The sequence below is a fragment of the Myotis yumanensis genome, unplaced genomic scaffold (genome assembly GCF_028538775.1).
Source record: "Myotis yumanensis isolate MYYU_CA2020_CCGP unplaced genomic scaffold, mMyoYum1.0.hap1 SCAF_8, whole genome shotgun sequence".
Classification (NCBI taxonomy): domain Eukaryota; kingdom Metazoa; phylum Chordata; class Mammalia; order Chiroptera; family Vespertilionidae; genus Myotis; species Myotis yumanensis.
Window position 1 is genome coordinate 83113804 of NW_027223759.1, and position 13875 is coordinate 83127678.

At 41.4% G+C, this 13875-nt stretch overlaps 1 protein-coding gene across 3 annotated transcripts in view; it reads right to left on the minus strand.

Moving 5' to 3' along the window:
* CCDC93 (coiled-coil domain containing 93) overlaps nt 1-13875 on the minus strand; it is an 87752-nt gene that overhangs the window by 59528 nt on the left and 14349 nt on the right. For all 3 annotated transcript variants that reach the window (XM_070423118.1, XM_070423117.1, XM_070423116.1), the window contains exons 5-7: nt 13760-13858; nt 12944-13000; nt 4881-4981 (exon numbers count right to left, since the gene is read on the minus strand). In XM_070423118.1, coding sequence (XP_070279219.1) covers nt 4881-4981; nt 12944-13000; nt 13760-13858 — 257 coding nt within the window. The remainder of the gene's footprint in view (nt 1-4880; nt 4982-12943; nt 13001-13759; nt 13859-13875) is intronic.

Sequence of the window (13875 nt, forward strand, 5' to 3'; positions counted from 1 at the left end):
TGTATCCCCAGCACCTACTAAAATGCCTGACACATAGTAGGTACTCAATAAATGTTTGCTGAATGAAGAGTCCAGATGATTTTTCTAAAAGCTTCCTTCTCCATGTGACATTATGGGAATGCTTCCATTATGACAAAGAAGAGCTAGCTGCCTTCAGTTGCCTATTAATGCATGCCTCATTGTGTGCACTAACTACTCTTCCAATGGTGTTTAAGCTTCACCAGAACATGATATTCCCTTTGTGGCCCATCATCCCTCACAAAGAGCAGGGGGAATTTCAATTTACTTCTATACAGAAGCATTTACTTCTCTTTATCCTCTCCCTAGGTATGCTGCTCTCTCCTACAACCCCTCTTTCCTCTTGCCCAGTCAGGCCTACCCTTCCCTCTCTAGAGCCAACTGAGTTGCAGTGCCATATGTTCAATCTGCTCCTGCCTTCCCCTTGGCTAGTTCTGACTTATCAACTTTGCTGATGTCCTACAATGTCAGCATCAACAGAGCTCCAGCCCTCTTACCTAAACCTAGTAGTTGTCTTTAACATCAAGGATGTACATCTTCTAGAAGACTAGTAGCATACTCCAAAAGAAATATAATGAGAGCCACATATATAACTTTAAATTAGTAGATTCATATACTCTGACAATAATGAAACATATTCTAATAACTAAGTCAAGCATGGATTTTAAAATTGAAAATGAAAATTCTGTTCGTAAGCCACACTAATTACATTTCAAGTGCTCAATACCCACATGTGGCTAGTGGCTACCTTAACCGAATGTCACAGTTCTAGAAAACAAACTAACCTTCAAGAACAATTGCCCCAGGACAAATTAAGACGTATCAATCTATCTGGAATTTGAACAAAACAGGGGCATAAGAAAGCCTTAAATACTAAGGACTGTGAACTCTGTTCTTTGTTCATTCAAAAAGCATTTACTATATACCTTCCATGAGCATAAATAGGCCTCACTATCATATGGGACACACTAAGTACAGAATGACTTCAAGGCAACTCAAAATTAAGCCTCAAATAGTGTTGAATAGGCTAACTCCAGTATCCTAGTGATTGGGCTTCAAAATTGCACTTGCAAGTCAATATACTGCATATAAAATGCATTTCCCCACAGTGGCAGTTTTGTATTATGGTTAAGTATTTAAGCTAGCTTCTAAAAGTTGATTGGGACCATAATAAAATAAAAATATTATACAGTTGCAATTATGTTTACGTCTAAAATAAAAACTATGAATCTTGTTTTTCCAACACCATAACATTTAAACAAATATAGCCAAACATGTTTTTAATAGACACACAATCCTTAAGGCCTTCAGTATGATTGACCAGGCTCAAAGTCCAGACTTGTTTGAGCAATGAAAGTCAAAAAGGGGGAGGAAAAAGCTGGAATGCTGACCTCAAAGCCAGGTGCACTGTGGGCCTAGGCCAGTGGTCGGCAAACTGCGGCTCTTTGGCCCCTTGAGTGTGGCTCTTCCACAAAATACCGACTTCTGCCCATGGGCCTCGAAGTTTCAATCGCACTGTACGTGCATGCCCGCACATGGTATTTTGTGGAAGAGACACACTCAAGGGGCCAAAGAGCTGCATATTGCTTGCGCGCTGCAGTTTGCCGACCACGGGCCTAGGCTGATGAGTGACAAGAATACTAATGAAAGATGAGGCATTTGTATTTCTACGTGGGAATGAGTAATTAGGGGTGCACAACAGTGAGGAGAGAGGTAGGATGGAGCATGAGTTTAAGAATCACCAAGGGCCAGCCTGCTTGAATGGGAAAGGGAAGGAAGACTGTTAAGACTTCCCATAAAAGGGCTAGAGCAGTGATTCTCAACCTTCCTAATGCCGTGACCCTTTAATACAGTTCCTCATGTTGTGGTGACCCCCAACCATAAAATTATTTTCGTTGCTACTTCATAACTATAATTTTGCTACTGTTATGAATCGTAAATATCTGATATGCAGGATGTATTTTCATTGTTACAAATTGAACATAATTAAAGCATAGTGATTAATCACAAAAACAATATGTAATTAAATATGTGTTTTCCGATGGTCTTAGGGGACCCCTGTGAAAGGGTCGTTTGATCCCCAAAGGGGTCGGGATCCACAGGTTGAGAACCACTGGACTAGAGGGAGGCCTAGTCCTAGGAGTAATGAGTATATAGAGATAAAGATAACTGAAAGGGAGGCTTAGGAATCTTCATTTGAATCTAAAGATCATATTTAAGGGAATTTTAGAACTGAAAACTGCTGCTGCTACTGCTATTGCTGGGGCCTAATAGTTAACATCTACTGTTTGCTACAGAGGACAAACTGTTGAAAGCTCTTCATATAATTATGTAACCCTCATTTAGTGGTAAAGATCCCCATGCAGTGGGAAGTACTGAATAGAACTGTGAGGAAAGAGACTCATAGCCAGAAAGGAGGGAAGGGGACTTCTCCAGAATGGGGAATAAAACACACACTTGTTGGGTCTTTAAGTTTTATCCAGTTTGCTCTGTCAGTTTAATAATCACTGTCTTCTTATTTAGTCTCAGACCAAAAAACAAAGACTGGGCCTGTCCTTCTAAAACTAAGAGCCAAACTCTCATTGGAGGCTCAAACAATAATATTGTAGATAATGATAATGACATGTTTTTGGACCCCAAGAAACCTGATTGCAAGTCCTAGTTTGAGACTCTTAATAGTTAATAGTTGACCTTGGAAACATTATTTTTTAAACTTTCTGAAGCTGTCTTTATCATTCTCAGAAAGGAACATAAACTAAATAAATTATAAAAATGTAATCAGAATTTTTCTTCCCCATCTCTCAAAAACTCACCATTCCTTACCAGCAAAGCTATAAAGAAAGCAAAATAATCCCTCTCCTAAAAAACAAAACCAACAAGCCCTCCATCCTACCTACCTAGGCTTAGAAGGCATGACCCCACCAACAGGAACTAAGATTGGTACTGAGACACTGTTCTTTCTTACACTCCAAATTTGCGAGGAGTCACAAACAAAACCTTGCTCCCTTCCCTAAAGAAAGACAAGCTAGACTCTGCCTCACACTGGCCCAAACACTCCTGAGAATGAGCTGGAATGTCCTAAATTTACCCAGGATAACAACTATCATCTATGACATATGCAAAAGATCCAATGTGAAACTGAGAGCTTCAAAACAAAATAGAATATTAAAAGTTGTCAGCATAGTCTCCATGAGGTGGACAATTCACTGAATCTGACTCCTTTTCAGCCCCAAGAATGTTGGCGTTTCCATGATAATGGGCCAATTGAAGTATGAACAATACAAACTAACATAAGCCACAACATTCCCCTAAGTCAGCGGTTCTCAACCTGTGGGTCGAGACCCCTTTGGCAGTCGAACGACCCTTTCACAGGGGTAGCCTAAGACCATCCTGCATACATTACGATTCATAACAGTAGCAACATTACAGTTGTGAAGTAGCAACGAAAATAATTTTATGGTTGGGTCACAACATGAGGAACTGTATTTAAAGGGCCAGAAGGTTGAGGACCACTGCCCTAAGTACTCCTTGGCTCTGGAACATGAGGCCACAAGCAGGTGCCTCTCCAGCTCTGGCTCTCCCTGAGCAGTGCAGCCTCACCTGCCCACCTGCAGCTGGGGCTTGGCTGGAAAGACCCATCATAGTACCTAGGGCATGCAACCTGTCCAATCGCAAAGGGCACAACTCAGAAGTGCCCCACATTTGTTTTTTTTTTTTTGGTATCTCAAAATTCTTAATATTAATCATTATTAATAATTCTTAACAAGGGGCCCTGCATTTTCATTTTATACTGGGCCATGCAAATTATGTAGCTGGTCTGATGATGCCTCTCTCAGAAGAGTTCAAGTCACAGCAGCAACTGGTGAGCTGAGCAGGCAGCCATCACACCCGGCTTAGGGCCAGAACTAACAGCTTCCTTTGAATGAAACAGGCTAGCTTCATTCTCAGGAAGGAAGGACCTGACCCCACACAATCCCCTCAAAAATAAAAAACATAGCAATAGCAATTCCATTTGAAAGATGGAATACTTAAGCCAATTAAGCCTAGTATCCTCTGGTTCTCTCCAGGACCTAGAAGAGGAAGCCATTAGAGGCTCACTCAGGGAGATGCTAGTGGCAGTGCTGTTAGTTCCAGCCACCCGGTGGGTTGGGTTACTCAGCAGAGCAGTACACAGCAAACACTCCCAGCATAAAGGAAAGAAACCAAGGAGACATACTCACATCAAGGAGTCAGTTACCCTAAGTAGAAAATGCAGGACATAAATGAAGGTTAATACCCAGTGTCAACCAAAAAATTCAATGGGGAGAAGTACTTCCTTATGTGCATGTGTAATTAGTAAAAACTGAAGATATAAAATAATAATTGTTTTTTTAAAATAACTAGAATGTTTTTAAAAAGTGACAAAACTACTTCTAAATTCTTTATTTTCCTAGTCAGGACAATTCTTCAAAGGAAACCAAAATTATTATTCTAACACTTAAAGTAAAACTGTTCAAAACTCTTTAGTTTACCTGAAGATTTTATCAAATGGCAGAGATCTGAAGGGCAGACCACCCCCAGCCTCCACAAATCCCCAAACTCCCAACCCCCAAGGAGAGTGGAACTAGGGCCCACAGTTACACACACTCCAAAAGAGGAGTTTCAAAGACTAGGCCTCTACCATCACCAGGGAAGCAACCCCCAGAAACTTGGGTAATTCAATACCAAAGAGAAAAGTTCCAGATGCTGGAACACTTAGGCCCAAAATAGTAAATTCAATCAGGTAAAAGTCAACCAAGCTAATTCCAATGAAGAAATTCAAAATAGCTTTTCTTTTCAGTGGTTTTATAAAATAGGCACTGTAGTCAGGGTCCCATTCATACCTGCCATATTCCAAAAGTGTAGCATGGATTCGAGATTCTTCATCGAGCAGCTCCTCTGCTCCTTTTTGCCGTTTGTATTTCCGACGGGGCTTGTAAACATCCTAAGAAGTGTACGAGACAGAGGAGTCACTGAGTGTGAAAGTCTCTCACACGGAACTGGCTGCTGAATGCGAACATCCAGTCAGGGAATGAGTCTTGTCCCCATCACAACAGCAGGTACTCAGGGGAACTGCCTTCAAGGACGCGCTGCTCCTTCAACTTTTATATAAGTAACCAATATTTCCACCCAATCTATTGCTTGTCAACTTTGTTATAACTTGGTGTTTTTTGCCCTAAGACATTTTAATCTTTTATGTAGTCAAAATCATTACTTTATAGCTTACTTCCTATCCAGGGATTGTGGAAAAAAGTTGTCTGTTACTTTTACAGGCTACATTTAGCCTTTTCATCTATTCATATTTTGAGTGGGAGTAGGCATAGTGAAAGGTAGGGATCTAGCTATTTTTTTCTGAATGGAAAATTAAGAATCCCAACATCATCAATTTAAGTCCATCCTTCCTGAGATTTGAAACACACACACACACACACACACACACACACACCTACCTTCTAAACAAGTATATGGCATGTAGTAGTAAGTACTCCATTAATGTAGGTCTTCACCCCCAGATGACCTGGGTTGTCATTCTACCCTAAATGAATGCTCTTGACTGATAAGCTGGCAGTCAAATAATACCTTAGCAATATTTGCTCAGGCCTCTGGGTCCAGGTAGATAGTTGTTTGTACAAGCAATGTATTCTAGTTGTGTGTCCCTGGACCTTGCTTCTCTGCTAGGAGAGTTCACCACATCTATTTTCTACCTGGACATCATCAGGTTTCTCCAGATAGTGACATTTTTATTCTAATTAGAATTGTTTCCTCCTTGATAATTGTTTCCTCCTTGACATTATTTTAGTTTTTATTATGAAATATTTCAAACAGAAAAAAATTCTTTCTGTAACATATACTATATAATTTCAACAGTTTTGTGGAAAAGGGATAGAATATGGTGTGAGATGATGCTAGAGAGTTGTTCTTATAGCTTGCTACCACAAATATTTTCTGGTTTGCTACTGGTGTCTACACGAACAGGAAGCTATAAATAATATAAAACAGATTTATGGGGAAATGAAAACTATAATGAACCCATATAACGTCAGTTACTGCGTATGCTTTAATTTCCACTGAGCTCTACTATTATAGCTCTACTATTATAGCAGTACTATATTATTGGGCTTAACTGCTTTCTTCCTTAGTTACCATTGATAGCATCAATGACCCAAGACAGGAAATTGAATTCTTTGAAAAAAAAAAAAGAAAAAAAGATTGACTCTAAAACAATAGTATACTGAATCAACAACAGCTACTATGACCTTTTATTCTTCCAAACAATGACAATTTTGGATTCTGTTTAATTATTCCTTTTACTTTAAAGCATCTCATAAACATTTTGCAAATTATAATTACCCTGAGATAGAGGCAAGGCAGATGCTAGTCTCTCCACTTTACTTTTGAAGAAGCAGAGATTAAATAATGTTCAGGATTGCCAGGAGAATATTGGGCCTGGTTCTAGGTACTCTGCTGGCCCCAAGGTTTTCCCATTACACTTACTTGGTTCTGATGGGCATTCTAGTCACCCACCTGCCATTTCAGCTGAGCCCTCTCATGAGACTCTCTATACAATATGAGACTGCACAAGAATCATTACAATGACTTGGACCTAATAATAATAGTAAAACTGACCTAAAAGCAGAGGTTCCAGACCAACCAAAAACTATTGCCAAGTCACCCTATAAAGCAACAGGAATCAGGAACACTGATGTCTAGTCCTGTCTCGTACTAACTAGCTGCATGACCTTGAGAAGTTTCCCTCAATGGGTCTGTTTCCTCATCTATAAACTGAGGACTAGATTAATAGTTCTTGAAGGAGACTCCCCGTCTCTCAATCTTTGTTATTTTAATCCTGTAAAGATACTGACTTGGGCCCTAGCTTGTTTGGCTCAGTGGATAGAGTGCCGGTTCAAGGATCGAAGGGTCCCGGGTTCGTTTGTGGTTAAGAGCACGAACCTTGTTTGCAGGCTCCAACCCTGGCCCTGGTGGGGCACATGTGGGAGGCAACCAATCGATGTGTCTCTCTAACATCTATGTTTCTCTCTCTCACTACCCCTCCCACCCACTCTCTCTAAAAATCAATGGAAAAATATTCTTGGGTGAGGATTAACAAACAAACAAACAAACAAACAAACAAAAAAGATACTGACTTGGTTAACATAATCCCATCAATAATATAAAGTGAGATTAATAAAAAACAACCACACACCCATGCTTTACACAGTTGTGCTCTTACAAAGGCATGCAAAATCAACTTATATTTTGCCATTAACAGGAGTAGCAACAGTAATGGCTATTGAATGCTAGGTATGTGCCAGGCATTCAATACCTGTGTGGGCTATGGCCACCTCATGGTCCTATCTTTTTACTTGATGAGCCCCTGATCTGTGGAATCCCTGACAACTGAAATGTCACTTTCACCTCAGCTCCTAGAGAGCAGTGTGGTTCATAGTGAGTCCTCAATTAGTCTTACTAAATGAAGACATGGAGTCAGGCAGACGGAGCTTAGTCCTGACTCCATAATTTACTACCTGTCTGACTTGGGGCAAGTTACTTTAACCTCTGTGGCTTCCCATCTATAAAATAGGTATAAGCAGAGTGGTTGGGAAGGTTAATTATTTAACAATACCTGGCATACAGTAAGGGCTAAGATACATATAAATGGGTATTATTAATAAAATGTGCTAATATTATTTTACTGTGTTGCACATTTATATTTTATGTGCTGTATGAAAAGGCCCTCCACATGGCAGAACACACTGGAGTAGTAACTTTAAATCACATTGTCTCTTAGGTGATCCAGTAAGTTCAGCAAAGCATTTCCTTTCAACTGGACTTGAAGCTTTAAGAAGTCTTCTTTTTTTCCTGTTCCCTCTATAAAATTCTAAGCATTCCCCAAAATGCTCAATGAACAGTAACTGAATACATTTTGGGGCTTTGGGTAAAAATTCACAGGCACTCTTCACTCAGGGTTACAAGGGAGTCAGACCCTGCCGCACAGGACAGATCTTCAGGAACATGAGAGGCTGCCAGCTCCGAAAAGGAAGTAGGCTGCCCAACGGCATACTAAGTGAGACAAGTGGGCCATCACGCTGTGAAAGCGGAAGGCGGTGAGGAGAGGCCTGCCGTGGGTGGCAATAGTTTCATTTTCTTATGTCCTTTGAAAATACCACCTTCCCTGAAGCAGGCCTTTTACAGACAGCTAGCTACTGTGTGAAAGGAGATGTGGCGAAGTCAAGGAGGTAATACATTTCAAAGAAGAAACAGAAGTACTGAGGATAATCCCTAGAAGGAAGAAAAATGAGGCCAAAAGGTGATAAACTCAAGTTACAGTTCACGACAGCTTTTCTGCCTGGCAATCTGGCAAAAGGTACTAACAGCCTTAGGCTTAAAACCTTTGACCCAATTCCATTTCAAGGCAGGTATTCTAAGTAAATAATTAAAGATAGAAGAAAAAAGGAGCTATGAGAATATCCTACATCATGCCCTCCCCAAACTAAGCTAATTAAATTAGTAACACACAATGAATAATTTACAGACACTAAAAATGTGAAGGAGGTATATTTATTGGTGCAAAGATAGCCCAGCTTATATGAGCAAAATAAGACTGTACCAAAACAGAATATCCTATATAATAAAAGGCTAATATGCCAATAGACCAAATGGCAGAATAACTGAACAACCAGTCACTATGACGTGCACTGACCACTAGGGGCTGTGTGTGGAACATGGTGGATGTTGGCTGCTGCAGGATGGTGGAGCAGGTGAGTGGGGGCACCAGACCAAGCCAGGGCGCTGGTCGTGGTCATCAGAGTGAATCTCTGCTGGTTACTGAAAATTCTTTGCTCCTGCGTGCCGTGGTCCCGCCCGGCACTTGCACCTGCTGCCGGCACCGGCCCCACTTGCACCCTCTACTGCACTGGAGCTGCCACTCGCACCCACTGCCAGTGCTCGGTGCCAGTCCCGATCACTTGGCGCCACCAGTGGGTGTGAGCAGTAGTTGCCGGCCCTGATCACCTCTGAGGGCTTCTTCACCTCCCCCTGCTCCTGAGGGGCGATTGGGGCAGCAGCCGCCGCTCACACCTGCTGATGGTGCTGGCCCCACTCGTACCCATTCACTCCGGCCCCAATCACTCTGCACTGTCAGCGGGTGTGAGTGGGGCCGGTGCTGTCAGTGCATGGGAGTGGCAGAGGCGGGAGCAGGGCTGTGGGTAGACAGGGGACTGGGGCTGTGCCAGGAGAGGCCGGGCAGGGGCGCAGAGGATGGGCTGAGACCCGCCCCTGGGCCTACTGCAGCCTCACGGCCCACAGTTCCTTTCAAGGTGCACAAATTCGTGCACTGGGCCCCTAGTACAGTATAATACTGTTTTTCTTTTTTTGCGTTTTCTAATTCTCTATATTGATATCCATAATTCTGTACTTCCTACTTAGAGTATCAGTGATTATCCCTGGCTGGTGAAATCATGGGTGATATAGCTTTGTACTTTTCCTCAGTTTCCTAATTTTTCATTATTATTAGTAGTGCTAGCATAAAAGAAAATAAGTTCTTTAAAAACAAAAAATCATGCACCAAAAAAAAATGGATGGGCTATATGACCAAGGACGAATGTAAAAGATGGAACGAGTCCTATAAGGTTGGCTAAAGACAAGAATAAGTTACATGCTTTGAAAAATATTAAAATGTTTATAATTTATTTATTTTTTAAAATATATTTTATTGATTTTTTACAGAGAGGAAGGGAGAGAGATAGAGAGTTAGAAACATCGATGAGAGAGAAACATCAATCAGCTGCCTCCTGCACATCCCCCACTGGGGATGTGCCCGCAACCCAGGTACATGCCCTTGACCGGAATCAAACCTGGGACCTTTCAGTCTGCAGGCCTACGCTCTATCCACTGAGCCAAACCGGTTTCGGCTATAATTTATTTTTTAAGAAGAGGTTATTTCTAAGCAAGAATAAGTAAACACCTGCTGGTTGAAGCACAATGGTATTATGTTAATTGATGAAAAAAGGAAATACGACCACTTCCATTTGGCAAACATTCTCCAGCTGGAGAAAGGGTCTTCAAATAGGAACAGTCAGAGTAAATGTCCTATAAATGACTTCTCAGGTGGCAGCGGAGCTCCCAATCACTTGGGTGATGTGCGTGAGTCTCTGGGACCCAGATGAACAACAGCCCAGAGTCCTAAAGTCAAGAACAGTATTGCAAAATTGGTGCCAAGATATGTGGGGAATCAGAGAGCAGGTAAGGAGGGAGAAAACTGGACAAGTACCAACATCTATTGTGTCAGAGGAGTCAGTTATAAAATCAAAATCTGCTGCCTGTTCCTAACTCTGCAACTATGTAGGGAATTACTAGCCCTTCTGAGCATCAACTACCTAATTATGAAATGCAAATAATAATATATAACTCCCGGAGTGTTGGTGAGGAATTAGGCACTCAATCAATACACGGGTGCTGCATACATTTTATGGCTGGGCCTAAAAACTAGGGACCTGTATGTTAGACCTTACTTTAATCCTTAATTTAGCATTCACAATCTAAACTTTGAATTTTAGGCTAGTCAATAAGTTGCAGGTAAGAAATTCTGATGAGGCACCTGAAAGGAGACTGGGAAAAGACTGAAGGAATAACCCATTCAGAACCTGAGACTTCCAAAGAGCCACAACTTCTGGTTACCTAGGAAAAATTTCATTCCCTTTACTGAGGGAAGGATCCCCCTTGGGAAGAGTGACAACCAACAAAAAGCAGCAAGCTCTTTCATTTCTTATGCTGACTCAGAGAATGAGCCTGTGACATGCACTGCAGGCCTGGAGTCTCCCTGGAACTTCTGGGACTTGTTTCAAGGCTGCAAGGAAGCCCTTGCAGAGTTCCAGGGTGGGAGGAATGAAAGCTAATGGTAATGGAGCTCAGCTGAGAAACCTAAACATCTGGAAGTGAGGCCCATTTTCAGTAGCTAGGGAGAGAAGAAAATAAAACTCACGGCCTGGCTCTAGTCAGCTATAGGAATACTTCCTGCTAAATACCATTCCTGCTAAAACTGTATGATAATCAATTGATGAGTTAGTTCACACATTAAAAAAAGGAAATAAACTAAGCAATACAAACTATCCAAGAGACTTGTAAATATTTTTTTTCATTTTTCTTTATCTTATTATTTTCTAATCAGCTGCAAACATCTTTTTATCTAGAGATTCACAGCACAGTGGTTTGCATTGTGGCTCCATCATCACCAATGTGACCTTGGGCAACTTATATAACCTCATGGCTCCTGTGTTTGAGTAGGTAATACACAAACTTACTATAAAATTCAAAAAGAATTTCCCTTCTCTTACCCTGGCTCCCCAATCAGAGGTAACGCTTGGTTCTCCCATCTTTCCAGATATGAAGCATCATTTAAAATTAGGGAAAGCAACAAGCATATCCAACCAACTAGTTATTATTTGTCATGACAAATGCTGTTAGGAAAAATTTTTAATAGCTTAAAGACTGTGTTGATAAGTGAAAAAAAACCCTATAAAATTATATTTAAAGTACAATTCTAATTCAGTATAAAAATGCATATTAAAAACATGAAAGAAATACATCTGACCATCAAAAGTGGCTGCTTCTGCATTGTGAGATTAAGGTTGATTTTCTTCCCCTGCACCTGTCAACCTTAAAATAAAAAACACTTTAAAGAAATTCTAAACTGAACACTTATTTCATAACCAGGAAAAATTTACTCTATGTCATGTTAAGTGCTCTTTTTCTTATTACTTAACTAGTGGCCCGGTGCACGAAATTCATGCACTGGAGGGGCGGGGGGTGTGTGTGTTGGTCCCTCAGCCCGGCCTGCACCCTCTCCAATCTGGGAACCCTCAGGGGATGTCCAACTGCCTGCCTCATGGCCCCCAACTGCCCTCCCCTGCTGGCCTCATGGCCCACAACTACCCTCCCAGGCCCGTCTCCCGGAAGGTCTCCCAGTCTAATTAGCATATTACCCTTTTATTAGTATAGATACTGCTACCAATTTTGAAAACAGTGTCTGGCTGCAGAGTATAACTATATTAAAGGTTTTCATTCCCTCCATTTCTAAAATGGAATTGATTAAAGATACAAATTACAACTATAAAGTGAGAAAGACACTTTTTGTTTGTTTTAAACAAGCACTTCATGTCTTTCATCATCAAATGATTGTTCTTGGGAGACCCACACTTATTTATTTTTTTCCATACTTATTCTTAAAGTGAAAAATGTGTAAAATAACGCTATAAATTATTTTCAGAAGAGAATTTACACCCAGGTATTGAGGCTTCATTCCCATCACCTCAGGTAGGAAAGCTGGGAGTGAGGTGGGGTGGGCTGACAAGGTTCTGCTGGACTCTGGCACAGAGTGTTTTGAAAAGGCCCAAATGTCTCCTCTGTCCCTTGCACTGGGGAAGTGGACACATGTATTCAGTCCCCCGTGTCAAGAAACACTGTGTATGGTGACAAAGGACATTCCAGAGTTTCCTGCACAAGCTCAGAAGCTATTCTGCCTCTCCAAAGCCACCAAAGGGGTGATAATCTCAGTTTACCATCTCCAGTTCATCATCTGCTTCTTTTGAGCTATTCAAAGTTTACACCTGCCACTGGCACAAATGAGGAAGGGCTTCGAGTTTCAAAAATTTCTCCATTAAAATGGGAGCTAAGAAAAACAGAGGGCAGTGGTTGTGGCAAGGTCTACCCATGAATGTTGGTGTCCAAATATGGGGCACATAGACAGGCAGGGCTTCCCTCACACCTACCAGAGGTTAGTCAGCTCCTGGACAATCCCAGCAGACAGAAACCTCAGGCAGCAGGGTTTTGTGATTTAAATCAAAGCGCTATTGGGAGGCTGTGAGTCTATATGCTTCTTTTACAGATGGATCAGGGCAGGGGAACTTACTGAGAGGTCAACAACTGTCTTGATGGCCTTTTCTTTCCTCTTTATGAAGTCATCATCCTGTACAACAAAAAACAGGGATTAAACAAATCTTGTGTGAAGATGGAAACTCAACTGGACTGCTCAGAAATCTGTCTTACAAACTGACTTCACATCATAACTTTACCCGAAGAAGTCTCAATTTTCTAACAAATTGAAATATATTATGTATGGGAAAAAGTTAGAGCCTCTGCAGGTCTTAAAACAGATTCCTATAGCTGGTAAGAAAAAGGGGAACCAGAGATGCAGACAAGTGGTCTCATTTCAAATCCTTATGAGCTCTGAAATCTCAGGCAAGTTACCTAATCTCTAAGCCTCAGTTTCTCCATCCGTAAAATGGGACAACATCGCCCATCTCAGGGAGCAGTTGAGAGGATTAAGGAGTAGAAGGTATGTGGTATACTTGAACTAGAATATAGTAAGGATTACGATGGCTATCAGCTGTTGTTGAGATTATTATTAAACTGTTAATATAGGAATGTCCTAGGCAGGTGGTCTCTCGAAAACCTTTATATGACTATACAAAAATATACTCGTGTTCTTGTAATTTAAGAAAAGTTCTTAAACAAAAGGACAAAATTGTAGGGCTTTATACTCAGCACCCCCTAAAAGAGACAGCTCAAATGAATCAGGAGGCCCCGTTTCAATGCTGACGCAGTAGAGGCAGAGATGGCACGCAGGAAGGGGCAGGCAGGCAGCCTGAGCTTACTGAGCTTCTTCCCAGGGAGGCTCTAAGTATGCACTCATGGTCTCAGCAGACAGGAAAAGTAAAAAACTGACCTCAGGGAGACTGTAGGTTTTCTGGAACTGGGATATAGAGTAGGAGCGGATGTAGTCACCCATCTCTTCTTTTGTTTCTATAGCTCGCTTCACCAGCCACTGGGGAAGAAAGTTAG